The following is a 27,696-nucleotide window of genomic DNA, read 5'->3' on the forward strand; positions in this document are numbered from 1 at the left end:
AAAAGGTCATGAGTTCAAACCCTACAAATAACAAAATTTCAAAAATATTTTATTAACATTAATAAATGACCGAACCGGTCAAAACCGGCCCGGTTCTGACCGGTTCAACCGAAGAACCGGCCGGTTCAACCGGAAATATCCCGGTTCACCAATCACCGGTTCTGGCACCTCAACCGGACCGGACAAGTGGCCGGTCACCGGTTGGACCGGTCCGACCGGCCGGACCGGTCCGGTTTTCAAAACCTTGGAAAAGCCCACAACAAAAATAGGGGCATTTAAGTAATTAGACATATAAATTTCCCCAAATTACACATCACCGCAGACGAGAAACCCTAACCGTAACCCTAACCCTAACCCTAACCCAGAGGCTTCTGTATATATCGCATCAATGCTTCATCACAAAAATTGCTGGTTTGCGACTCTCTCTTTCACTCACTCACTCTCTCTTTCTCATCTGCGATTTCTCTCTGTTTGTCTGATTAATGTTGGATCACTCTCTGTGATGAAAGATGTTTGAACCGTAGATCCTACTCCTCCAGTCCTCTCTACAATCATTTTCGTTCTTCGATTGTAGTCTGTACTAGTTGCATGTCCGCGCTTCGCGCGGTACATATTTTGATTGGAAAATAGAGATGTGTGAAAGTTTTTCGATTCTTTGTTAACATGAAGAGCAGTAGAGCTTTAATTGTAGAAACTAGAGATGATTGTGAGATGAAGATAAAATACGTACAATACTTGTTTTTTAATTTGCTAAGAATTTTTTTTTCTAATAGGGTGTAAGAAATTTGATGCATAAGAAATAAGTATGCTAAGAGTTTATCAATTTTTATTAGCGTCGCTAGTATCTACAAAGTGTTATAGTTCACCAAAGACATGTTTATGAGACAATATTGTATGGTTAGTACAACAATCTCTACAAAGTGACATTTAATATCGAGAAGTACAATGTAACATAAGTAGTATTTTTGAAATGATATTTTTGGAAAAAAATTCTTAATATTTTTAGAATAAGATTTTTGAATTTATATTTTTGAAATGTTATGTATGACTGGTAGATTTATGCCTATAATCACTTTGACCTTCAACAATTCATTGAATTCTACCGTGCTTTCCTGTCACTACTTACATGTTCCAATACCAAATGAGCTGAATTTACTTACACATTAGAACAATATAGCATGAGAAAAGCCTCTCATGTTGTGTATGTTGCAATCCAAACAGACAACTAAACCTGGCCAAACTCTAAACATGCACAATACATCAACTAAATACTACAAAAACACACAAAATACATCAAAAACACACTAAATGATAAAAACACACAAAAATTCCCACAAAATGATGGTAATTAATGCCAAAAACACACAAAATGTTTTCAAACTAAATACTACAAATGAATTTCATTAATTGAGTAATATCAAAAGACTCTCATAATTAGCAATACATGACCTTTGAGAAACCAAAACAACATCAAACCACTCCTATGAAACATTAAATTCCCATACAATTCAATATAATTTTAAAATTATTTGAATACTATTAACTGTATGAGTGTGGTTGTGGGTCTTAAAGTGTATGAATGTGGTTGTGGGTATTAAAGTTTTGCAATATATTTATGTGTGTGGTTGTGGGTCTTAAAGTTTTCTAATATATTTTAAAATTTTCTTTTGTCTATGTAGGCTTTTTTGTAAAGACGTCCACGTGGCACCATGAATTAAGGAGAAGCCTTGTGGATCCTCAGTTATATATATATAGATTGATGATTTGATGATTCTATTCGCTAGGCCTATTACATGGGTTTCTTCTTTCTCTTGGGCTTTTTTTAAGGAGCTTCACCTCTCAGGCTTATTTGTGCATGGGCTTTTCTAATAAGGAGATTGGAGTAGCCGAGTAGGCCCAATGAACGCCTTGAGAAGCCCACAACAAAAATAGGGGCCTTTAAGTAATTAGACTTATAAATTTCCCCAAATTGCACATCGACGCAGACGAGAAACCTTAACCCTAACCCAGAGGCTTCTGTATATATCGCATCAATGAATCATCACAAAAATTGCTGGTCTGCGATTTCTCTGTTTGTCTGATTAATGTTGGATCACTCTCTGTGATGAAACATGTTTGAATGTTGATTTTGATTATATCCATGTCGCTCTGCTTCTCTGATTTTTTACATGTTTTAGAGACGGTGGGAGGGAGGATGAGGCAATGATGTTGAAGACTACCTATTTTATGAGGGAATTAATTTCCTTTGTGATTATAAAACACCAATGGATCCTTCTGAGTCTCTTCATTCTCTGCTTTTCAAAATTTTAATCTTTGCCTTCTTTTCGATTTTTTTTTTCTTTCGTATTGATTGCGAAATCTTGTTGATGAGAGCCATTGGTGGGATGATATTTGTTTTCGGAAAATAATGATGTCGACTATAATAATCAGACTACAATTATCTGATCAATGGATTTCTCTTCATATTTATTTGTAGATTTCAACCTCTGCTTTTCTATATATATATTTTCCTAATTGTGCATGAGATTGAGGCGATTGTTTTTGCATAAAATCCATTGTTTCTGGTGATGAAAGGTTTGAACAATCGTCATTATGGTACCCAGAAATGAACGGTTAGAAAACATACCATATGCTACTATTGCCTGTTGACATACTGAACCTATGAACAATGTGTAAACTATGGAAACCAATTGGGTGATAACCTAGTTGGTCAATCTCTGTGGGGTATAGCTGTATATACTTGGGAGGCATAAGTTCAATTCCCGTTGGGAGCAATATCTTGTGTTTTGGTCTAACTCAATAGGAAATGTCTATGCACTCGCATGATGGTTCAAGTTAGGCGTATTTCCGTTGTGCAAAAGACAAGCTTGTCTATTGTTATTCTTTGTTACCAAAAAAAGGTGTAAACTATGGATTTTAGGGACCTCTAGATGAGTTTTTGGGCTGATTGGTTTTCCTCTGTTGAAGGATTACAGCCCGTCTTGTGAGAATGCATTGCAAAGCATTCACAACTAATGTTGTGTCATATAATATATTAAACTGGTTTAGTTGGGATTGAGATACTTGGATATTTTGAACACCTTGAAATTCCTTAAAATTTTGTGATATTGATGGTGTTTGGGACTGAGATCCTTTAACTCTTGTCAGATTCAGGGTATTTTCTCAGCTCTATATGCACCTTCAGAGCACCAATCATGTCTGAAAATGCCAACTCCTTATCATCTTATTTTCTCAGAGCTACAAAAAGTTGGTCCTTTTCTTCGGGGCCATTGATCTTTCTGCTATAAACTACATAAATTTCCATAAGAAAGTGATTGCAAAGCATGCAAATGATAATTGTTGTGATAGTTAAAACTGTGAGACTGGACGCCCCAATCTAAGCTGAATGCTAACTTGAGCAACATTAGATGCTGCCTTCAGAATTTCCTTTTCCGCTGCTTCTGCAATTCTGGCTGCATCCCTACGATTCAGTAAAGCATAACTTCAAAATATTGTTGACATTGAATGTTACAAGTAAAGCTATATAATCAAAATTGATTTAAGTGGGTATACCGAATCATGAAGTCAGAAGGCATGGACACCTCAATTTCGAGTAAAGTCTTGCCCTGCAGCGAGTGGCGGGTAATGTGTTCAATGGCCAATATCTGCAAGTTTTTTAAAAATTGGTTAATTTCAGTTATATGAAGATGATAAACTTGAAATGTGACTGTGATGAAGAAAGAATTATGGTATGAGACTGCCATTGCCACCGATAAGCCCAAATCCATGTGCAAAGGGAGAATAGTACAAGACAGGAAATAGATTAACGTGGTTTCAAACGCCTGAGAAAGTAACGCCTAAATGCCCGTATTAGTATTGTCTATCTTCAACTCAATCAAGGCTTTGCATCAGAGGATAAACTCAAGAAAATACAAAAAATACCTCAGGAAACTTGGACAATAATATGTTGGAAACAACAGCTTCAACATCTTTATCCTCAGACAAATCAGTTGTATCCTTGTGGATCATTTCCCTTGGATTTTCCTGTCGGTCCTCCAAACTCGGACAAAGTTCTGAAACAGCAGGATCTAAAGGAACACAAGCATAGATGGGAAAAAGATAGGATGATGAGTTACGGCGTTTCCGGTAAAAACACAAATGAAGGCCACCCAAAATAACAATATAACATAAAGAATCTTCAAAAACACCAAAAGAGAGGAGTAAAAACCTAAGTGGATACAAGATACTCAAGCATTTGTCCAGAGACTGATGTTTACTCGTTCGATTGTAAAATATTTATAGGAAAATTTTCATTGCACCCATCACCATCTTATACATGCAAACCTTTTGATATGAAATGAACATTGAATGATCCAAATTCTGTCGCCTTTGCAGAGCCTAAAGTAGCTCTGACACAATCTATTGCAAGTTATGTGGACCAATTTAAAAATATGGGGGAACCGAGCAGTATATACCTATATGAATGAAAACTTCTGTAACTTCAGGATGGGATTTATGAATTTGATGTCGGACATTTTCACCGATGTCATGTGCAGCGGTAACGCTCAAAAAGGGATCAACCTGCAAACCAAAAGTATAAACTTTATCCCATGCACCAAGCCTATTTGTTTACAAGGAATGCAACATTGTTATCTGATGTGAATGTTCTTCCGCATAGAATCAGGAGAACCAGAACCCACCACAATGTGTACATCAAGGTAAAGAGATGAACCTGCCCTTCTTCCCCTCAACCGATGGCATCCCTACAAATACTTTCAGAAAATAATCAATCAATAATTCAAGCAAATTCATAAATATCTTTAATACTCAACTTCATCAGTTGGCATGAGCAAAGGCAAAGAAATGATTGACAATCTAGAAGTCAAACAATGAAGGTAACAATCTAGAACTCAAACAATGAAGGTACAAAACTATCTGTGTCAATTATTTTACACATTTATGTAATGACAACCAACTCAAGAGTTATGTGTTTGACGGTTTGTCAAGATGTAATGTATATTCCTAAAATTGACTGACCACAAAAAACTTCATCAAGCAAAGGTATTTTTTTGATAATACTAAGTTTCTCGCTCCAGTACGAAAGATCAAAATAGGTAAATTGATGAACCTTATGTGATTGTCACAATTTTAAGGTGCATCTCTTAATCGAGTAAGCACTGAGAAGCTCATCAAGAAGAGCGAGCTTTCCACAAACACTATTTCTGTCGAAGGATCAAAATCCGTGGATGATTAAATTTAAGGAAAGTAATAAAAAGAACGACAAACATAACCTTCTCCTACTTACCTTGACTCCTTCAACTTGTAAGATTGTTTGTTTAATAGGATCCAACTGCTGTGCTGGGATAGCAGCATCCACCAGCTCCAAGACACTAGAAAAGCAATTCAACTAAACACGTCAAATGGAAATATTTATCACAAAATCACAATAGATATTCCATGATGCTTGGCCAAAAACAAACTGCAATGCAACATTCAGAAGCATTAGAACGAAACTAGGATGAATTTAGATTAGCTATGGGATAAGCACAGAACAAGATGCATCTCAATAGGTTTTTCGAAAGTAAGATGTATCGCAATGCTTGACATCCAATGACAACGTTTATTTGTTGTTCCGAAGTGCTGAATGAATCTCAACAAAATTCTCAAGTCAATCTATTATAAATGAAAACATTTTAGTGCTACTGTGCAATCAGTAAGCTTCTTCAAAAAAAATCAAAGAGGCTGAAAAACATATACGATTTGCTACAGCATATATTTTCCTAATGATTGACAAAGATAAACTTCACCTTTGGTATCCAGTTTCCAGTCCAGCTTTGAGGATCATGCCCGAGACAACAAGTCCAGCTAGGGGATCTAGAAACTTGACTCCAAGGATAGAACCGCCTAAAGCCATAATAAGAATATCCACAGGCAGTGAGTATGCACATAAAGCAAGGCTGTGAGCTCAAATACAAGGGAACTACAAAATTTTAGAAAATTATGCAAGCTATCTTATAAGAGGTGTAATCCAAACAAAAGTACAAGTGTACAACCACCAAGAGAGATTATGGACGGGATGAAACAACTCACATGGTACTCACCATGTCACTCATAATATCTCAACAATTTCGGGGTTTGAAGGATAAGAAAGTAGTTGTGGGGCCACCCCTGCAAACACTAATTTGCTCCACACCCCACAAACTGAACCTAAAATCTAATTTTTGGTAAAGGCCAGGGCGCAATCACGCTTTGTCTTGGCATTGTAAGGGTGGGAGCAGAGTAGTCAGATTTTGGAGAAAACTGAGTTCCAAGATAAGAAACTGCAGATTTGGGATCGAAATTCGTTGTTCAAAGGAGGCTCAAAATAGAGTTCGGGAACCCATTAATGAACTTTCAAACTGAGCTCAAGCTCGAACGTATGTTATAATCCATCGAGTTGAGCTCGACAGTGCAGATATTCAGCTAGCTCAGCTCAAATACAGCCCGACTGTAAGGAATTCTTCTATGTTGGACCCACAGGAATTCAAAAGCTTTGATACGCAAATCGAACAGCTTGAATCCCCACTAACAGCACCTATAGTGGCCACTGCAGGCCACCATCATCCCACGCCAAGCTTTAGCACAATAAGGAATGGTATCAGAATTGTGCATTAGATTATTTCGCATCTAAGCGCATCTCCCTTGAGTTTCCTGTCTATGTAATACCATAACCTACCAAAAGAGTTTCATGCTGTGCTTTTAGGCCCTCTGAACTGAACGAAACATAATTGTTACTAGTTTGTAGGATAATGTTGAATGTTTCATTACTACTTTACATTAACCATGTACGAAAAACCTTTATCAATAAGCTCTAAATGTTTGATGTAAATAAAACTAAATGTTCCTTTCTCAAACAACTTACCAACCCCAATAAGAGCAACAACAGACGAAACGGCATCTGCACGATGATGCCATGCATTTGCTTTCATCAGTCCACTACCTTGCCTTTCCCCTGCCCGTTTTGTTATCCAGTAAAGCCTGAGCGTAAGACAAAACATGCAAATTATTAACATGGTTTTACACATCATTTAAGAATAAATGAATAACACGCAAAATTGGTAATAGCATATATCAAAGCACAACGATGGCATAAACAGCTGACAATGACAGTGGAAAAGGTATCGTATCATTACATGCAACAAGGACTAGCAAATAACAACTAATGGTGATAGTGATACATCAAGTAAGGATCAGCCAGCAAGTAATCACGTAAGGGTTAGCAATATTAGCTGGCCTTCATGATAACTCACAAAACAAGAAACCAGCTACTCTTGTGAAAGTCAATTTTATTCTAAATTACAAATTTTCCTGTTTTCCTGTCACCATAATAACAACTATATCCTATTTTTCCTCTCTCTTTTCAAACAAATTTAAAAGATATCACAGCTGGCCACTTTTCTCTCTTCCTTCATATTATGATCTAACACCACCCACTTACACCCACCAGGTCACCACTCATTTCATTTTTTCTCCAAACACAAACCTAAGATGTACAAGAGCCTTCACTTTTAAAAGGATTTATCCAATGGATCCTAAACAAATTAGTGGCATTTTGGTAATTAAAATTAAAAAGTCAGCAGGGCTCACTTTGGCATCACCCCATAAATCAGGGTTAGTAGATTTTGAGGTTAGATTGATACCCTTCTTTTACAGCTATTGATGCAAGAGTCATATTCAAAGCTAGGATGGGATGATCCATATCAATTCCATGATGATGTGCACCATTACGATGGCTGTGCTCATGCACTTGAATCAATGTCTGGTTAGCTACATCAGGAGTTGTCGACAACAATCCCTGCAACATGAAAAGGTTTTCTAAGACAAATAACCATATAAAAGTTAAAACTGCTTTCAAGCAAAAATAGTTGGTTGGCATGAGAACTTGTACTCTTCAGAAATTTTCTCTCTCTCATAGTTAAGACCATGAGATAGTGAAGAACTTAATATTGAAATAAAAACTATGTCTCATTGTTACACTGAAGAATTAAGAGAGCAAAATTAAAAAGTCGTCATACAAGCAAAATCTCAAACGTGTGCCAAGCAATACCGCCACTAGTTGCCAAAAGCATACAAGAGATCCCAAGGGCTCCTAAAGTCTCAAATTTACCATGCCCTGAGAAACATAAATCAAGAATACAGCTAATCAGCGAAACCAGAAGGAAGGTACAGATAATTTTGTGCTGATTTCAACAAGCACATTATAGATATTAAACAATATCATCTGCAGCACTCCCATAAAGTACAGAGACAATAAAAAATTAAGTTTCATCATTTATCTATTCCAAATCCAAGAATAATTATGTGGAGTATTATGTTTTCAGATAAGAATGACACCTGATTCGAAACCAAATAGTTCACCTCCTCCACACATGTCACATGCTATTATTTTAGCCAACAATTGGTAAAATATATAACGAGGAAAATGGTGCCAAGGCTTCCTAATTATACTATAATAGGGTTTGAATATGTTTATTCTCTTTTGCGGTGAGATAAGAAACATTTGAGGAACATATCTGCCTCATTTTATCCTTGAAGAACAACGAGGAAGAAAAAAGCCAGCCTACTGACTCATCAAGAACCTTCATTTCTACAAAGTCTATAATCCAAAAGATCAAGAGAAGTCACATGGCATTCAAATTTAGAATTTTCGGCTTGATTTAAGCAATAAACAATACAACGCTTATAAGAATATAAAGATCAATGGAATGGTACGTAGGTACAAATTATAAGCGACCATATGGGTGTTCTTTGTCTTTAGGGACCTTGCTGGCTTTGAATGACAACAAAGCAATGCTACTTAGAACCTGCAAAAAGTTAAAGCAAAGGCAAAGATTATCATCTAAAAGTAAAGCTCATGCAAGAATAGACAATAATGATAATATGATATACATCACCACCACATTAGTAGCATGTCTTAGGTCAACTTTGCTGCAGAAACTAGAGAAGTCTTTGTAGGATCAATTGCACTGATGGCATGTTGAGTATAAGCCTATTTTCGAAGGCAAGAATCGACGAATTTGGTTATTATTAAGGAAATATAGTTGATAATATATCTTCTTGGAGTTAAGGAACATGAATGTAAACAAATTTAGGGTATGATGAATTAGTTTCTAACTTTTTCTCATCTCTTGTGAAGGTTGACAACATCAATGCAAACCATAATTAATTCTGAAGTGTAAATTCACAGAGGCTCATTAATTCTGAAGGTAGGAGACAGAGAAGTCATACTAATGGTTCAAACTCCAGCTGCCAGGTAATAATTTCAGGCAGCATCTCCATTATCAATGATATGAAAACGCACAAACAGCATGCAATTAAGCGAGTATATAACAAAAAAAGTCGAGAAATTTTTTTAGCAAATATATCTTACCACATCAGAGACAGAATGCGCAGCGTCGGCAATGATCGCAGTGCTCCCTGACAAATAACCGGTCAAGGCTTTTCCGGAAGCCAATCCGATGTCGGCGGCAAGGCCAAGGCGGAAAATTTTCTCGCCTTCCTTACTGTCGGGTTGCAGTCGGTGGTGGTGATGGTCATGGGAATGGCCGCCATGCCACCGATTAGGGATACTGAAATTGGGGTTTTGAAGGATATAGACTGGTTGGGAATTTCTGTGATGCTGAGAGGAGAGTCTTGAGAGGTAGGATTTGTAGATGGGATTCAGTCTATGGAACTTAAATCCCATTATCGTTTCGAGAACTTGGTCTGATTCTGGGTTTCAGAGTAGGAATGCAGAGTTTTGAATCCGATCAAAGCAAATGGAATGAGTTTTTTTGTGCTTAATCAGCACGCAGCTGCTCCTTTTGAACAATTTGCGAAAAAAGACAGACTAAAAATTCATCAAACTGATTTTTAATAGACCAACTGAAACAATTCGAACCGTTAGATTTTAAATTTAACTTTAAAAATTATAAAAATTAAAATTTGTTAATTAATTTTCATTTAATTCTTTTGTATTTGATACTAACTTTTTTTAATGAAATTAATTATTTTTAAAGAAAAAATAAACGATTAATTTGAACGTTTTAGGAATTTTTTTTGTTTATTTTACACGAAAATGCTTAAGTCAACTTAAGTGGGTTGACACATAAATTTGGAGTGTTGATATATTAAGCGGGCCTTACATTGGATGGGAGGGGATCGGACCCTAAACTTCATGTCTAGGTGTGCATTACTAGTTAAGCGGGAGGTCGTTCCTTAAGTGGGTTGACACATAAATTTGGGGGTCACATCTTTAGGGATGTAGCATTGCGCATTGCACATTTTAACAAGGCCTCCGAACAGGAGACGAACAAAAGAAAACATAGCTCTGCAAAGTGCAAACCCTACTTGTGCTTCCATTAAGTAACAAAAACATTGACAAAGATCTGATATCAGAAACAGGTCCTAATAAACTGGGATAAACTGTATGATATGCCAATATTAGAATAAACTTCTCTATCCCAGTTTTAGTTTTCCTCATTTCAATATAAAATGAAGCATATTGTCCACAAAGAGGGGGAGAGAGACAGGGAATGAATGTTATGAACTCAATTGCTATGTTTGTGTCACAGACTGAATATCATAGCATTTCCAATTCCACAAAAATGCCTAGCGGCGGGCTCAATGTATCCACCATCCACATACAGCGCAGGATTCCATCCCACAACTAATCGCATATCACTCCATCTAGGGCCAAAGAACCAACCAGTCCAGCAATCCCAAACCAAAATACAAATTAGCAATGAACTTTCATCGTCTCCGATGATCACGCCACCTTCCATCCCCCTTGCTGTTCTGCCCTTGGTGACCGGAATAACCATGTTGTCTTGACCTATCATCTACCCTATTACTCCAATCAGAATTCATTCTAGGTGGAGGATAATTCTCTCCCTGCATATAATCTGATGACCTCATTGGACTATTCTCAGGGCTCCAAGACTCAAATCCATCAGAAGCCACATACTTCTCTCTCCCCCTTAATGGCCGCTGCCCTTGTCTTCCAAACGATTCACTGTAATTAGTTTGATTCACTTCAGTAACAAAATTCAGGGGTAAACTCTGCCTGGCTCGCGAGGAATCAGGAACTATACCCAAATTTCCAGAAGGTGTCCTATTAGAGTATATTTGTGTTGAGTAGAGTGGATTAGACATGTGGTGCAATTGTGGTTGTGCTTGTAAGTGTGCTGGAAATGGCAATGAGGAAACTGCTGACGGATATGAAACTGGTTCTATCCCCTGAAAACTCCTCATTGTAGAGACAGTTGCAGGTTGAACATTGCTTATGGTTTCAACCCGCACAGAAGAAGGCCCAGCAGCAGCAGAGTAGTTTGGCATCGAGGCACCAATGATTTGTGTTTCAGTCATGGCCGAGTGACCGGGGTATGAAGATGGAACCAGAGAAGGGTGTTGTTTTTCATGAAACATTATATTTGTCTGAGGCAAAGGGAAATGAGTCGATGAGGCTTGAACCTGTTCAGACAGTGATGCCACTGACGCAGGAGAAAATGCAACTCTGTTTCCCAGTGTATTACCATTCTGCGGATACCTGTTCTTGACATCCTCTGGTCTCCATCCACTCTGCAAATTTGGCATATGTTTCACAGAATGACATCAGCAAAAAAATGACAATAAATTAGCTTTAATTATGATTGCAATATCATTGACGTTCTTATTAATGTAATCACTATTACTGCAGAGAACATTATATTGGTCCCTTTAGTTCATGACAAATACAGTGTCTCTTAATTGGAAAGGCACCCTGACAACACCATGCACATACAGAACGTACCAAATCTCCAAACGGCAGAAAAAGGGGCATGAACTACAGTTGCATCTATCAGACGAGGGCACTGCAGTGGCTATCACAGACATCCAGTATGTTTATCAAATTTAAAAAATTGTGTGATTCCCATACTAGTAAACAAACTGGACGTCCACAGTAACTTCTACTGCAGAGACCCTTAACTCACGTCCACAGTGACTTCTACTAGGGAGGCTTAACTCTTGCATTTACTGCTTACTTTTAACAAATGCACAAACAATGAAAGTGGGATTCATATACTTTTTTTTTTTTGTACATATATTTAAAGACAAAGTGATCCTTCTCGCACCTCCACGGAATTCATGACATGGATCGTTAAAACCATTCAATCCTGACCTACGTTTCTGGACCTGATTATGATTGGTAATGCTAGCACTATCAGAATCCCCCTTTTTCAAGTGAACGGCCGCACATTATATTTGAAATTACTTTTGAAATCAAGAAGAAAAGGATAAAGAGGAACCCATGTGCAGAAAACAATTTATTTTTATTTTTATTTTTTAAAAATATGATTTGTAGCAGATGCTGAGAGCCTATATCACGCACCATGCCTGTATTGCTTGATGGAGTTGGTGAAGGAAGGGAAACTTCAACTTTCTCCTCTGCTTTCCCAGCATAGGGGCTTAAATCACCTGTTAGACCAGCCCCACCTTTCTTGATCAGGTCAAGCAGCTTCACAACTTCCTCACTGGATAAATTAGCAGCTTGCCCAGAAGATAAGGCAAAAACCAATTCCGGGTTTTTGAGCAGTACAGCGAGTAACTCGAGATCTGGCTCTGCAGTACTTCCACTAGTATTTTGGGATACTGACAATGTTGATACAATTGTGTTATCAAGATTTTCACTTTGGGATTGATCTGTTTCTGCAGCATCCACCTCAGGTGGCTGCTCAATAGGGATTTCGGGGGTCAAGGAGTCATCATAGTCCATCTCAAGGTCCCATGGTCCCTTTGGATTTGATGGTATTTCCTGCAGAGTTCGGTAGATGATTTCCATCTCCCTATGATTTCTATTTTTCTGAACATCAACCTCTTTGCTATTCTCTCCAGCACCAACTCTCCAGAGGTCATTCAGTTTAATTTCTGCAAAAAGGAAATGGCACAAATTGCTGAATCCACACAAAATGACATTTAACAGTAATGAGACTACTACAACAACAACATAACGAGTTATCACAGCAAAGCAAAACAAAGACAATTCGTTACTGCATACTGTTTACGTCCTTCCAAGAGCAAGGGCTTTAGTCAACATGAGTGCAAGAATAAATATTACCTCATAATCAGATTATTCCTAAACTCGAGTCATGACAATTCTTCAAAAAGACTGACGAGGAAAATGACCATAATCAGATTCGTTACATCCTACTCCTTACAAAGGTTTAGAATAGATCCTAGTACAACTTTTAGTCAACTGACCATTACACACCCTTATACTTGAAGAAAAGGATCCACGTAGATCAGATTCCAAAAACAACCTGCTTTTCAACATATAATCCTCAAGTTATGGCTGTCATAAAATTTTGCACTCCCCATTGCATGCAAGTGACATAAATCAACTTATTTGAGTATCAACACTTCGAACAGAATGAATAACTTGAAAAAAGTATGCCAGTGTGTTTTTGTAACATTAATTCACTTGGTATTTAGTGCTCCAAAATTAGGCCCTTCTCTCATTGTTTTGTTGATTTACAATCTGACTGATATGCTTGGCTGTTTCAGTGATTTAGATATCACAACTATGTGATTGCAACTCTAGATTTGGTTCCAACAACAATGATGAAGAGTGTGATGCAAATATATTGTTTCAATCATAACTTAAACGTCAATCTGCACTCGAGTTTTAAGTAAAAAGAAAAGTAGGGTTCATCTCTGTGAAGCAAGCTGATGGGGTATCAAATGCCATCTGAAAATGATATTGAGTTCAATTCAAAATTCTAGGGCATTTTGGCTAGGAACCATTTGAGAACAAGGCCTCCTTTAGTATCACCAATATCATTAAACCTTAAGTTCTCGGTGTGGCAAGGCCGCAAAATTTAAGTGATCTTATGTCTTGTTTTATCTATGAAATAATTAAACTAAATAATATGTCATGAATTCAATGGGCATTGGAGCTCTGTTGAATTTGGCCTCCAATTGAGACACCATCATGCCAATGTACCGACCAACGATCTTATCAGAGCATCGCCATTCTCCCAATCAAGCTTCGTCCCACCAGAAAAATGATATCTGACAACTATAATTACATGACTGACAGAACACGACCATAAACTTCACTGGCTGAGTTAAGCATGATTCAGTATGATGGTTTTATGGTAATAATTAAAAGAAGAACTCAAAAAGTCGGTTCACTACTTCCCCTTCCCTCGCTCTGAGAAACCAAGGTATTGTTTGGTAGTTCTATGCAATGGGTTCAAGGCATTTTTTTCCATAGGCTTTATCACGTTTCTAGTTAAAGTTGAAACCACTTCAAATGAATTAAAAGCTCTAATAGGGGAAACACATTTTAGGTGCTCTTGTGAGGAGAGAAAATAAAATATGGAAATATATTGAGAAAAACTAGACGAATTTATCCTTCCCTACTAATTTAATCCTATTGAACTTTTTTTGATGTGGATGATATAATCCACTATTTCTGTTTCAAAATATATGAAAAAATACTTATCAATAAAATGTATTATTGAAATCAACCCTCTATCAAACAAGTCCTGTTTCACTTTAGCAAAGCTTGTCATCAAAGCTCTTTACACATATCAAGTACTTCACCTGAAGTCATATTGCAACAAACGAAGCCCAAGTAATCCACGAAGGCTGACCAAAAGAATTTGAGTTCCTTGGGGGAGAAATCAAGAGGAAAGGTTAAAATCAGAATTGCAACGGAGCAATAAACTCTGTCTCCATGAAAGATGTGGAACCCTATCAAAGACACTGTGAGTGTCCTTACTTGTGGGTGTCTTTAAATTCAAGGAACTTCTTAAAATGACCTCCATTTATCTGTGAGCAACTACTCTCTCTATACTAATTAGCAAATGGTAAAATTAATAATACGGGAACAACATAAGGTAAGGTACCTGGTGGTGTCTGCCATGGGATCTGGACCCTTGCACACTTCTCCCACATGAGCTCCTTCGAATCCATTTTTGGCTTAGGATCAACAGGAGCTTCGGGCTTATCAGAAATATTTGGAGGAGATACCATAGTTTTCTTCTGTTCTTCACTTTTAGATGGAAAAAGAACTTTGGATACCAGAGCTACAATATTAGCCGGAGTGTTTGAAGAATTGTTCAAACCTTCGGACTTCATTCCAATGCCTCCATTAGAAGAGGGAACAGTTTTTCCATACTTGCTCTGCATATGTTGAGCACGCAATTTTGCTTTTTGGATATCATCAGTAGACATTGGGCGACCTTGACTCACAGGAGCAGTTCTTGTGGCCTGGGGGCTTCTGCCTGCCATATTATGGCCTGGTTGTTCCACCATCTGAACTTTTCTGCGTTCTCTGGCATCTATTACTAGCTAAGGAAATGATCTCAACATCCCTCACACATATATTCAAATAATGACAATTGCACAAATATCTTTCCAAGACCTTTTAATTTTTTGGTAGAATTGAGATTTTACCAAGTCTTGGACCAATTTTTCAATTAAGTTTGTTTTACCTACCATTTAATCAGGACGAGTGGAATGCTCCACATTTTCATGGCATTTCTCAAACTTACAAAAATTGGGTTAGTTTCAAACTCTTATGCATACACCAAGCCTAAGCAATATCTGCAGGTCCTTGACGGGGGAGGAAAAAAAAAAAAAAAGACCACGCTATCAAGTATTTGGCAAAATCCCTGGTGAAATCATATCTGGAATAATTTAATGCACACATGCCAAAACTTTAAGAAGACAGTTTTACTCTTTTAAAACCACATAATTTTGATTTTATTTTTCTACCCTTCCCTTTCCTCATATTGTGTGACCCAAAACAATATGGGGACATATAATTAGCACAAAACACTAATTCAGATACAGATACAGATACAAGATCCTTATTAAAATGCATTTTCTACTTTTGCTCCTATCTGTTATTCTTCAATAGTGTCTGATCAAACAACTACATAGACTAATAAATTTTGAAATGAAACTGCGGACAGATAAATTTTGAAAAACAAGAAAAATTTAAGATCAGTAGCAAAATTACCAGAAAATAGTTAAAATCACAAGCACCAGGGCAGAAATCTAAGAACATTGAACCTCTATGAGCCCTGAGGAGATTTAACATCATAACAGCGAGAAAGTAATACATCTTAATTGTCAACCTCATTACGAACCTAACAGACAAACCCTTATCGCAACCCAAGGTCATAGGTTCAATTCCTAAAAATAGTATCTTAGCTATGAGGTGGTGAGGCTGCAAACAACTTTCTTTTCCCTGAGCCCGCCTCCACTTCAGGAGTCTGTCGCCTTTTTCTTATCCCTATAACTTATTATGAACCTACTTAATTCAACTTTTATTTTTTGATAAAATTTATAGAAAATTCAGAAATTCAATTACTTGTCAAATAAGCACAGAACCTTCTTCCAGCAACCATCACCAGTGAACTTAACATCATTTTTTTCCCCACCGCACAATTTGGTTCCAGAGAATCTCTGGACCTACATTTCTTTAGCAAAGCATCTAATTACAATCTTAGAGGAATGTGTCATCACAGTAACAATATATAACAGATGTCATAAATAACAGATGTCAGATATATTTAACCATTTTGGATTAAACGTACAGTCCAGTACTGTTAGGTACATTCAAATCTGGAGGCAGAACCAACTTTCTATTTCGTAGAAGTTATGATATTAATCAACTGTGTATGTTCACTATTTGAATCCTAAAATTGTCAGCATTCTTAACCTATAAGGTACTCATTAACCAGTAAGGTACTAATTTTATCTAAAAGAAACAATAAAGAATGCCACAAGGATACGGGATGTAGGTACACCTAGGATGTGCTTCCTACTAGAATCATCTGTTGAGGCTGGCAATAGTTTCAATCCTTGGGATGACTCCATTTTCCTGAACAGAGAAGTTAATATTAATTCCTTTTTTCTACCAAAAGAAGCATGCCAACCAAGTAGAATATATGCCCGACAATGTATCCAGACCTTAAATTTTCTGAACTCTCATGAGAGAGACCAAGGAGATTTTCCTGTTCAGCAATAGCACAGTTAGCATACCTAACAAGTGTAACTTAATCATTTTTCTGTTTGATGAAGCAAACTCACTTACATGTGTATCAATGTTTGGCTGCCATAATTCATCGCTCATAATATCGCCAATACTGCATGTAAGTAGCGCATAAAGAGTAAGAAACTGATTGAACAAATCTCACAATTATGAAATGCAAGAAATGGACTTGCCTCTGCTTCAGCAGTATCTCCTTCTGCATGTCACTAGAAGATTTTACGCCATTAGGTTTCTTCATAGCTTGGCTTCTCGCAAACATCTTGCTCCATTTTGCTAATAAAATCCTTGCCCTGTTTGATATGTCTGATCTTCAAATCAGATTCATGAGATTCCAAATTACCACAAGGAACAAAAGAGAAATGCGGTAAAGCTCAAAAAGATTCTTGTCACACAGATAATAATGACAATAACAGCAGCAGCAACAGCAATAACAATAATAGGGAGATAGTCATGGACAAATCAGAGTCCTTTTTTTCCCAAGAAGTATACCAAAACCTAAATTTACAGTTGGAAATGTATTATTATATCCCTTCATATACAAAATTTTCCTTATATCAGCAAAATGAACTTCTGCATAATCAATTCCGTATACAGATCATGCAGCGATTCCTGATGTAGTGTTGGCATGATGATTTAATCAAAAGGAGCACAGGAAAAGGGAAGACATTCACACATATAGATGTAGAAAGAAAGAGAGTAGAGAGAGGGAGAGGGTACGGGATAAGAGGCTGAGGGGAAAAAAAGGCACACCTGGTGTCCTATAAAATCGCAGTCTATTAATACTATGAAGTATGGCCGACATATGCTCAGGGAGAGCATTATGTAGGGGCAGATGATCGAGAACCTGCAATGGTAACTCATAAAAACCCTACCCAAGATAGCAAAGCAAAATAAAGGACAGTCCGTAAGAGTAATAAGCATATACCTTGAGGCTGACAAAAAGGACGCTTGTTTGTTCTTCAGCAGCTGCTTGACTCAACCATGTTGCTAAAATCATCAAACCACCTTTAGTTAAAAACCTGCATGCATCAAGGATAATGTTGGATCTAATAAAATTAAGAACCTAAAACAATATATTATAAAACTTGCACGGGAAAAAGATTGGCAAATACCACTGTATTACTGGAGGATTTTTTATCTGCATAATCCATTCCATCATTTTCACCTGCCCAGAAAATGTTTCCTCCTTTCGCAACATATTAAAAATATTATCAACAAAATGTTTGTCTGAGTCATTCAAGTCAGGTGGAGCATTATCTTGTGTTGAGGAAGATGGTGCTTCTTCTATAGCGGCAGGGCCAACACTGTTCAAAGGAACTGGATCAATAGGCATCATGCGATCAGAATCTGAGCTTGCTGGGACCCCATCCTGAGGTTTTTTATCAGCAACAGACTTAATGGCTTTCTCCCGTGATAGCCATACTAATTTTCTCACTCTTGAACGTTGGCTAGTGAAAAATTCCCGTACCTATTCAAAATGTGACAAAAGTACAAAGACTTACTACAGCATGTCCAACTTAAAGTTGGTCCAAGTAGGAAGCATGTCAACATGAGACAATAAAGTGATAAAAGAAATACTAAACCCGTATTACCCATTACCAGCTCCAGATAAGTAAGCACAAGTGGTAATACCACATGTACTAAGCAAAAAAGGATAAAGAAGCGAAGATAGCGCCATTAAGTATGAAAAGTATGAAAAAGGCGTGGGCACTGGAACCTGTGTGACTGTAACCCCAAATTGAGCATTTATCTCACGAGACTCCTTCTTACTAATTGCATCTTTTATGGAGAAAACTGCTTGCATATAATTTACAGCCTTCGGATTTATCAAATCTCTTGGTCTTTTTCCTGCCAAATTGACAATGTAGATAGATGGTGCTCAGTAAAGTATCAGATCCACATATAAAAGAGTGTTATATATCCATTACAAACATCAAGATTTAAGCAGAAAGATTATGCAAACTAAATAATAGCAGTAGTACTCAATCAAATCGTCTGAAAAATAAAGAACCTCGCACATTTCATCAAATAAAGAAGTCGAGGCTTTAAAAAATACAATTTGTGCAGTGAGGAGAACATAGGGGCTTTCAAAAGGATGACAAGGCCCTTACATTTCAAAAAGATAACTATTTTAGATGTGTTTTAACTCCTGCATGGCATAAAGGTTTTTTCCAATATTTGAACTAAAAAAAAACGTAAACAACTCCCGTGCACAAGGCTCCCACAATAGGCGGGTCGGAGACAAGCAGTATGTTGTTTCCCATAATTGAACCTGTGACATTTAGGTTGCACCCCTGCAACTCTACCACTGAACCACATGTTTGTCTATCCAATATTTGAAACTGGTACACTCAAATTGTGGTGAAGCAACCTTAGCACTAGGCCAGAGTATGCCCTTTCAGTAAGATTTGTATATGATGATAATATTCATCATTCACAAATTTTACTCAAAACTGATGATTGATTGAACAAACTAGATAATTATTTTAATATGTTCACAAATTCTTAAGACCATGTAATGTGAAATCATAAAAGCAGAATCCAAATCTCCTTGAGGTCTCTATTCTATAATAGGTCACTCAAATAATAAAGGAATCACAAGACATGTTACATCATCACAAGATCTGAACCACCAAGACTTACCAATATTTATTGACAGGGCACCAGCTGCCTGCAGATGATTAAAAAAGGGGCGGAAAAAAGATACCCGTCAGTTAACATCACAGTAGGAGAACAAAGATAATTATAACTAATACCCCAAAACGGCAAAACGTATCTGATAACCCCTCCTAGATATATCCTTCTTACTGATCAGATTCTTAAAGACTCAAGAAAAACGCACCATCTCTTGAGAGAGAGGATTGACGCCGGTGAGCTTGCATTGAGCGACGACAATTCTCTGGAGCTGGTCGATCTGACTGTGGAAAAGATCCTTCTGTGAATTCAATATCTTTTGAAAAGAATCGACGGAGCTCCCAATATCTACCTCTTCTAAATTGTCCTTCAACGCCTCCATGGCTGGACCCGAATTTTGGAGCTCTGAATATCAACGCACCGGAAGAATGCAGTCCCCGCATTCGATTAAAGAATAACTAATAGATCGTTCCAATGCAGTGAATGAATTAACAATAACATCTGCTCACTGATAAGATTAGGGTTAGGGTTTGGTTATAACACAAAGAGTGTGTCGGGGATTGGAAGAGAGGAGGTGCTGCGAGAGGGTACAAAGTGCAAACGGCGCACGAAAGTAAGGCCCCCCAAAACAAGAACGTGAACAAAAAGGCCACAAGCGCATTTTAGCTGCCCTCTGAGTACATTCTTCGTCACGGGCCTGACAGGCCCGATCAGCCCGGCCCATATGTTTTATGTGTTTTCTCATAATTAATAAAGTAGTTTTTTATGAGGCTTTTTTTAGAGAAATCCCAACAACCAAGTAGGACTGTCCAAAATTACCGATCAGAACCAAAATTGTGTTTTGTATAAATTTTCCAAAACCTCTATTGCCCCAACAAATTTCTTCCTTGAAGGGAGAGACGCAAATCGCTCTAGCTCTCTCTGTCTCTATATATAACAGGCACGACCTCTATCGCGATTCTCCAAAAAGATCACTGTTCGCTGCTCTTTGTTCTTCGGCTTCGACCTAAGCTGAGGGATACGTAGGGTTTTTATCTCTGCTGAAGCTTCTTTTTGAATGTAAAATCTTGATCAACAGTTTGTTTGCTAGTTTCTTTTACTCGGAATAGTGTGATAGGGTTTCGATGATTTGTTTTTGTGCATTGTCTTGATTCTTTTTTTGCAGTCCGAGTTTCTTTTCCATTCACAATCACACGCCCTGAAACCTATTTTGTGAGGGATTAGGTTTTGGATTTCTATATAAGCACTGACTACAATACTTTCCTACACTCTTTACCCATAAAACCCTAAAACCTGCATTCATTAAAAAAAAAAAAACACTAGAACTACTCTGAATGCTGTCCTGCATCAATCAGCTCGAGAAATATTTTTCTCTCAATATATATGCGTTGTGCGTAATAGTTTGCCCTTATCCAAGGTTGGTGAAAATTTTATAATGTACCTTTGTTCATAAGTAGGTAGTCGGCAATCACTGGATAGTCATAATTGTTCATATTGTCTTCATGGTTTTCTTGTGGAGGTTGGGTTGGGTTTTATATATGTTACATATGATATTTTCTTTCTAACTCAAAAATTGTTAGAGATTTTAATGGTTTATTATATAGATAATATATTTGTTTATGCGGATTATAGATTCGGGTTATCTGAGAAGTTTTTATTCAAGAATGGACCAGCGGAAGACTATTGAATTGGACGAGGGATGGGATTACATGCAGAAGGGGATCACCAAGCTGAAGAGGATTCTGGAAGGGAAACCAGAACCACAATTCTGCTCAGAAGAATACATGATGCTTTACACGTAAACCTTGAATTTCAGTTGATAAACCATTATACATGTATATTGTGATTCCTTTTTATCTGTTTAACTTACATTGGGATTTCTTTTACAGAACTATCTATAATATGTGTACCCAAAAGCCTCCTCATGATTACTCTCAACAGCTCTATGAAAAATACCGTGAATCATTTGACGAATACATTACTCTCTCGGTGAGGAGGATTTCTCTGCTCTGAAGTTTATCATGCTGGTTGCGAATGTTTGTTTTTATCATCTTTTGCTATATATTATACCATGTATATTTTGAATTACATCAAACTAGTTATTTTTTATCACTTTTGCTACCTCTGGTTTCCTGGATATGGTTAGAGGAGGATGCAACCCTCTGTCAGATTTTTGTTGGATGAACAAATGCATATTTTGAAACCTATGAATGGATAAATGGGTATTTTCTGTCTCTTCTATAATGATGAGGATGCGTAGAAAATCATCATTGCGGTGTTTGGGATTTGAGCAATCGTATTTTTCTTTTTATTTTTTAGAAGGCTAAATGATTGTTGGTGAATATGTGGACCGACACTAGAATGTTCGGCCTATTTGCTGTATTTGCTTATGTTATTTCACTCAGGGAGTTCGATGGGAAAATAGATTATTCCCGTTGATTGAGAATAGGTGATTTGGGTTGAAAAGTGGGTTGCATCTTGAATGTCCCAAGAGTTTTGGTTGCATTGTCTGTGTATTTTCTGGACAAAACCTTGGAAGTTGTTGATTGTCCTTCTGTTTTCTGATAAATTCTCTCTAATCTCGCGATTTATTTCATTTTACTCTCCCAGTAAGTTTTATAGATAGCCTCTTATAAGTTGATTCTGCATGTTCTCGTTACTGGTGCTTTTTAATTAGTGATAGGCTTCACCATGGTTTCTTATTAGGTATTGCCATCTTTAAGAGAGAAGCATGATGAGTTTATGCTGAGGGAGCTTGTGAAAAGATGGGGAAACCACAAAGTTATGGTTAGGTGGCTGTCACGCTTCTTTCATTATCTAGATCGCTATTTCATTGCCCGGAGATCACTTGCTTCGTTGAATGAAGTTGGGCTGACTTGCTTCCATGATCTGGTTTGTTTCTGATTTCCTTTAAACACAAGTTTCTTTGTCATACTCAAATAAGCAAAAAAATTATCAACTATATGCTCTAGGCTAAATCTAATATGACCTTTCATATGTCTTTCTTCTGTCAACTTCCTGAGAAGATGTGTTGTATGTTTTGACATTCATTTGATACTTCTTACTCTAGGTCTACACTGAGTTACATGCTAAAGCCAGAGATGCTGTAATTGCTCTTGTAAGTTTTACTTTGCATTTGAAATAATTAATCTTAACAATGCATTTAATTGTCTTGATAACCAATTTACTTCAAAAAGAAAAAATGAAAATCGATTTGCCATGGATCAGATTGATAAAGAACGTGAAGGCGAGCAGATTGACAGAGCATTGTTAAAGAATGTTTTGGATATATTTGTGGAGATTGGAATGGGAAAAATGGATTTCTATGAACGAGATTTTGAAGAGTACATGCTTCAAGATACTAGTGATTACTACACAAGGAAGGCATCCAATTGGATTCTGGTTGATTCTTGTCCAGATTACATGTCAAAAGTGAGGCTTAGACTACTATTTATCATGTTAAAATTCTTTAGAGCCTATGAGTTTTTATGAGTGAGTCTGCATGTTCTAACATTTCTTATCGAATTATATAGTCTGAAGAATGTCTGAAGAAGGAAAGGGAGAGAGTAGCTAACTATCTGCATTCTAGCAGTGAGCCAAAGTTGGTGGAGGTTAGTTCAAATATCTGTTAGACTTGCCACTAGTTACAATTTGAAGAATAGGAACATGTTTCTTCTCTCGTGCATTGCATTTATAAGTTGTGTACGTTGTATGCAGAAAGTGCAACATGAGTTGTTGGTGGTGTATCAAAATCAACTGCTTGAAAAGGAACATTCTGGATGTCGTGCATTGCTTAAAGATGATAAGGTACCCCATGGTTTTTCATGTTTGTCATGTAAATAATGTTCGCTTTTGCCTATGAAGGATATGCAAGTAATTATTTGTTTGTATCTTCCATTTGTTAGATGGATGATCTTTCAAGGATGTATAGGCTTTACAATAAGATACCTAAAGGCTTGGATCCCGTTGCTACTGTATTCAGACAGGTACGTTTATTTTATCCTGATAATTGCTCTTTTCAAGTAAACGAGGCAACTTTTCCTTTCTGCTCACCTGATTCTTCTCATTTCTCAGCATATTGCTGCTGATGGTGCAGCCTTGGTCCAACAGGCTGAAGATGCTGTTGCTAGTAGTCAGGTTCGGTTTTATGTCCTTCTTGATAGGAAAATATCCACGTTCTTGTTATATGTGTCTCTCTGCCCACACGCAACACGTATACAGGCTTATTTTACATTATTGGATTATTTACTGCATTTATAGGTTGTTGTTAGCCTCCTTTCCTTCCCAAAAAAGATATTTATATGGATGAAATTTAGAATTTATATAAAGTAGAAATGAACCTCCATCTCCACCTTTGTCTTGCTTGGCTTGGTTTACATATGTTTCAAAGTTCAACTGTGCTGATGTACGATACATTTCAAGGTATTGATTCAAAATTTTCCCTCAAAAAAAAAATTTGTCCTCAAATTAGGTTAGTATGCGCCTTATTATTTGGCCCAAGGGTAGAGTTGTAGGGATGCAACTTAGAGGTCACAGGTTCAATTTTTGGAAACAGTCTCGCCATATATTATGTGGAGGTAAGGTATTGTATATATCCTGCATGTCCCCGACCCAGCCCATTGTGGGAGCCTTGTGCAAGGGAATTGTTTTCCTTTTTTTATGCTTCATGAGTACCTGAAAGTTCAGATTCTGGTCTTTTCTCTTTTGCTATCAGTATCCCCTCACTTGGTGCAATGTTAAACATTAAAAAATTTCCCTAGAAAGTCTTATGGCTCAGCCTTGTTCTTTGAGATAGCATGGCTTGAGTAAGTGTAAGTAAAGCCATTCTAGGATTTATACTAGCATACGCATACTTGTTTCTTGCTGTTTAAAGTGTTAATTCTATTGGCAATTGCTGAGACTATGTGCTACTGCTTTCTCAGGGAGGAAATGCTGCTGGTGGGCAGGAACAGGTAACCTTTTGACTATGAAATTTTGGCTACATTATAGTGGCAGGAAAATTTTAAAATTAACAGTATGGTGGTCTTCAGGTTCTTATCAGAAAATTTATCGAGCTTCATGACAAGTATATCAAGTATGTGAATGATTGCTTCATGAACCACACACTATTTCACAAGGTTTGTGTCGAAAGTTATTATTGTGTTTGTTTAGCTTTTTTCTTATTAATTTAGCCAACTTATCTATCAATCGTGTTTGTTAATTTTTAGGCGTTGAAAGAGGCTTTTGAGGTATTTTGCAACAAAACTGTTGCTGGCAGTTCGAGTGCCGAGCTGCTGTCAACATTCTGTGATAATATTCTCAAGAAGGGCGGAAGTGAGAAACTGAGCGATGAAGCCATTGAAGAAACGCTTGATAAGGTAAGCATTCTAAAACGCAAACTCTTGCCATCTTAAGGTCCAAATCTGTGGTATAGACATTAACAGTTGATCACATCTTTGATTTCTGCAGGTGGTTAAGCTGCTTGCATATATTAGTGATAAAGACCTTTTTGCTGAATTCTACAGGTAAAACCTTTCTTTAGTAAGTGGGTGATGTTTGTTACCTTCGCAATTAATGTGTGCAGATAGCTAAGTCTTTTAATAGATGCATATTATTTGGTGCCAACCTCTTAACATTTTTTATTGTGGCAGAAAAAAGCTTGCTCGTCGTTTGCTTTTTGACCGTAGTGCAAGTGATGATCATGAAAGGAGTATCTTATTGAAACTAAAGCAGCAGTGTGGTGGGCAGTTCACATCAAAGATGGAAGGGATGGTCAGTTTGCATGAATTTTGTGGTGAAGTTATTTTATACTATTTGATTTCACCTGATATATTTTCTTCTTTCCAGCTCACAGACTTGACACTTGCAAGAGAAAACCAGACTAACTTTGAGGAATATCTGAGCAATAACCCTACTGTGAATCCTGGGATTGATTTGTCAGTTACAGTTCTTACAACAGGGTTCTGGCCAAGTTATAAATCCTTTGATCTTAATCTCCCTGCTGAGATGGTAAGGCATATTCGTTTTTAATTTTTTCAGACATAGTTTTATATAGTACCATGTTAATTTGAATACTAAATTTATGGAGTCAGGGTTGTATGTTTAATTCATTATCCTTTTTTTAATGTTTTGAGTCATTTATGATACAGGTGAAATGTGTAGAAGTTTTCAAGGCATTTTATGAAACAAAAACGAAACACAGAAAGTTGACTTGGATTTATTCGTTGGGCACTTGCCATATTAATGGCAAGTTTGAGCAGAAGACGATCGAACTTATTGTATCAACATATCAGGTCATGTCTAACACACCCATATACTGCTTTTTCTTATTTTGGAACATGTTTTTCGAAGGTGATGGTTGGAAGTTGGTGTATTTTGGGGGTCATACATTTACTGTATTGATTTTTCTTATTGTACAGGCTGCAGCACTGTTGCTTTTTAATACTTCAGATAGACTAAGCTACACTGAGATCATGACTCAGTTAAACTTGACCAATGATGATGTAGTCAGATTGCTTCATTCGCTTTCATGCGCCAAGTATAAAATTCTCTCTAAGGAACCAAATACGAAAACTATCTCTCAGTCTGACTACTTTGTGTTCAACCACAAGTTTAACGACAGAATGAGGAGGATTAAGGTTTGAGCTTTGTTATTACTTTATGTCTAAAGTTCCTCACCTTCACTTTAAAGTTGTCATGATGTTTTGGGTTGTGTATTTAATACCAACTTTTGAAAACTTTCAATTGTAGATCCCTCTTCCTCCTGTTGATGAAAGAAAGAAAGTTATTGAAGATGTGGACAAAGATAGGAGATATGCTATAGATGCAGCACTCGTGCGCATAATGAAGAGTAGGAAAGTTTTAGGTCATCAACAATTAGTCTCGGAGTGTGTGGAGCAGTTGAGCCGCATGTTCAAGGTATACTATTATGTTCATCTTGGTAGGCTAACGGCTAACCTAAGTACATCATGGTGGAGGAGTTGTTTTGGTCTATATATGCTTTAAAACAACCTTAATTTGATCTAAATATATTTCATTCAAAGAATTTCATCTAAATATTTGTATGTTGCATGCCTTTACGTTAGATTAGTATAGCTCTTTTTAGCAAATGCAAACAATATTGGTAAATGGCCTGGAAAGTTTCTAACACTTGATTGGCAATATTCAAAATTGTGGTTTAAAAGTTTCAAAGTGAACTGGTTTGTCCTGTATGATAATCAGAGGAATTTGAATGTGCAGCCTGATATCAAAGCTATTAAGAAGCGGATGGAGGATCTAATCACCCGAGATTATTTGGAAAGAGACAAGGAAAACCAGAATTTATTCAAGTATTTGGCATAAGCACTGGGTGCGCATATGAACGAATGGTTCACTATCTGGCTCAACTTGGCTGAGAGAGTTGATAGAAGCTCAATCCACGATTCATTGCTGTAAATTATGTGTAGCTTCCATTATTTTTGCAGTAACAGCAGTAGTAGCTGATTCCTGGACCATCTATACAAATATTCTGGTTTTTGCAGTTTGAAAGCCAGTTTTGTCTGATTTAGTTACCTTATATCATCTGCATCTATGGGTAGAAAGCAAGAATGCTTATGTTCCTGCAGTCTGTAGTGCGCCATCGACTTGCTATGCTAGTAGTAGTACATAATTATTGTTTTGTAGTTTGAAAGTGTTCTATTGGCAGTCTTTGTTGTTTTTCTTGGCTATTAAAACATGTTGCTTGTGAATTTAGGTAAGTGGTTAGAGTTGCATGCAGTAATGCTTTGTTATCAAATATACTTGGTGGCGATGCCATAAAATCAGACAGACTTATTAGATTTTTGTTTGGTTCTTCTCTATCAGGAAAAGAGAATCCTTACCTATTAAACTTCTTCATAGAGGGATGTTTGTCTTATTTTGGGGCGCAATTGATGTAGAACGGATATGGGGTTCTGCAATTCTCATATAATGGTTTGGGAGAAGTACCACGTGACCATAATTTTGTTGTGTTTTTTTTCACCAACTTAATGATGGATGTGAACTTTTGAGAATTCCAGAGT

At 37.0% G+C, this 27,696-nt stretch overlaps 3 protein-coding genes and 2 non-coding genes across 12 annotated transcripts; 3 read left to right on the plus strand and 2 right to left on the minus strand.

The window, feature by feature from the left end:
- The first annotated feature begins 2,194 nt into the window (after window positions 1-2,194).
- Window positions 2,195-2,284, plus strand: LOC119984910. The gene has a single exon (XR_005465008.1). It is a non-coding gene; the product is annotated as a small nucleolar RNA R41 (small nucleolar RNA).
- Window positions 2,285-2,374: 90 nt separating this feature from the next.
- Window positions 2,375-2,451, plus strand: LOC119984911. The gene has a single exon (XR_005465009.1). It is a non-coding gene; the product is annotated as a small nucleolar RNA Z155 (small nucleolar RNA).
- A 680-nt stretch (window positions 2,452-3,131) lies between these two features.
- LOC119983612 (metal tolerance protein 2) lies at window positions 3,132-9,835 on the minus strand. 5 transcript variants are annotated; one of them, XM_038827296.1, is made up of 13 exons: window positions 9,389-9,530; window positions 8,916-9,007; window positions 8,731-8,822; window positions 8,034-8,131; window positions 7,659-7,813; window positions 6,881-6,996; window positions 5,787-5,883; window positions 5,285-5,369; window positions 4,680-4,742; window positions 4,455-4,560; window positions 3,922-4,067; window positions 3,553-3,644; window positions 3,132-3,460 (listed from the first exon to the last, which is right to left on the minus strand). In XM_038827296.1, the coding sequence occupies exons 3-13, from the start codon at window positions 8,753-8,755 to the stop codon at window positions 3,349-3,351; spliced, it is 1,095 nt and encodes a 364-aa protein (XP_038683224.1). In that variant the 5' UTR covers window positions 8,756-8,822; window positions 8,916-9,007; window positions 9,389-9,530; the 3' UTR covers window positions 3,132-3,348. The 5 variants fall into 5 exon arrangements, with proteins under 5 accessions (XP_038683224.1, XP_038683222.1, XP_038683223.1 ...); XM_038827294.1 differs by having other exon boundaries at window positions 8,913-9,007; XM_038827295.1 differs by having other exon boundaries at window positions 8,908-9,007.
- A 497-nt stretch (window positions 9,836-10,332) lies between these two features.
- On the minus strand, window positions 10,333-20,298 carry LOC119984106 (homeobox protein LUMINIDEPENDENS). The gene is made up of 13 exons (XM_038827891.1): window positions 19,887-20,298; window positions 19,688-19,715; window positions 18,762-18,892; window positions 18,157-18,512; window positions 17,970-18,063; window positions 17,795-17,888; window positions 17,218-17,347; window positions 17,087-17,138; window positions 16,963-17,006; window positions 16,785-16,873; window positions 14,889-15,323; window positions 12,368-12,903; window positions 10,333-11,577 (listed from the first exon to the last, which is right to left on the minus strand). The coding sequence occupies exons 1-13, from the start codon at window positions 20,058-20,060 to the stop codon at window positions 10,750-10,752; spliced, it is 2,991 nt and encodes a 996-aa protein (XP_038683819.1). The 5' UTR covers window positions 20,061-20,298; the 3' UTR covers window positions 10,333-10,749.
- A 206-nt stretch (window positions 20,299-20,504) lies between these two features.
- Window positions 20,505-27,363, plus strand: LOC119984824 (cullin-1). Of its 4 annotated transcripts, none has more exons than XM_038828947.1 (20): window positions 20,505-20,737; window positions 21,311-21,476; window positions 21,568-21,667; window positions 22,385-22,570; window positions 22,749-22,796; window positions 22,907-23,110; window positions 23,212-23,289; window positions 23,396-23,485; window positions 23,584-23,664; window positions 23,753-23,815; window positions 24,601-24,630; window positions 24,709-24,795; window positions 24,886-25,035; window positions 25,127-25,182; window positions 25,309-25,429; window positions 25,505-25,666; window positions 25,807-25,950; window positions 26,077-26,295; window positions 26,408-26,575; window positions 26,897-27,363. In XM_038828947.1, exons 2-20 carry the CDS (start codon window positions 21,343-21,345, stop codon window positions 26,996-26,998), a joined length of 2,223 nt encoding a protein of 740 aa, XP_038684875.1. In that variant the 5' UTR covers window positions 20,505-20,737; window positions 21,311-21,342; the 3' UTR covers window positions 26,999-27,363. The 4 variants fall into 4 exon arrangements, with proteins under 4 accessions (XP_038684875.1, XP_038684877.1, XP_038684876.1 ...); XM_038828949.1 differs by having other exon boundaries at window positions 21,342-21,476; XM_038828948.1 differs by having other exon boundaries at window positions 20,505-20,700.
- Window positions 27,364-27,696: the final 333 nt, after the last annotated feature.

The sequence above is a fragment of the Tripterygium wilfordii genome, chromosome 18 (assembly GCF_013401445.1).
Source record: "Tripterygium wilfordii isolate XIE 37 chromosome 18, ASM1340144v1, whole genome shotgun sequence".
In the NCBI taxonomy this organism is placed as follows: Eukaryota; Viridiplantae; Streptophyta; class Magnoliopsida; order Celastrales; family Celastraceae; genus Tripterygium; species Tripterygium wilfordii.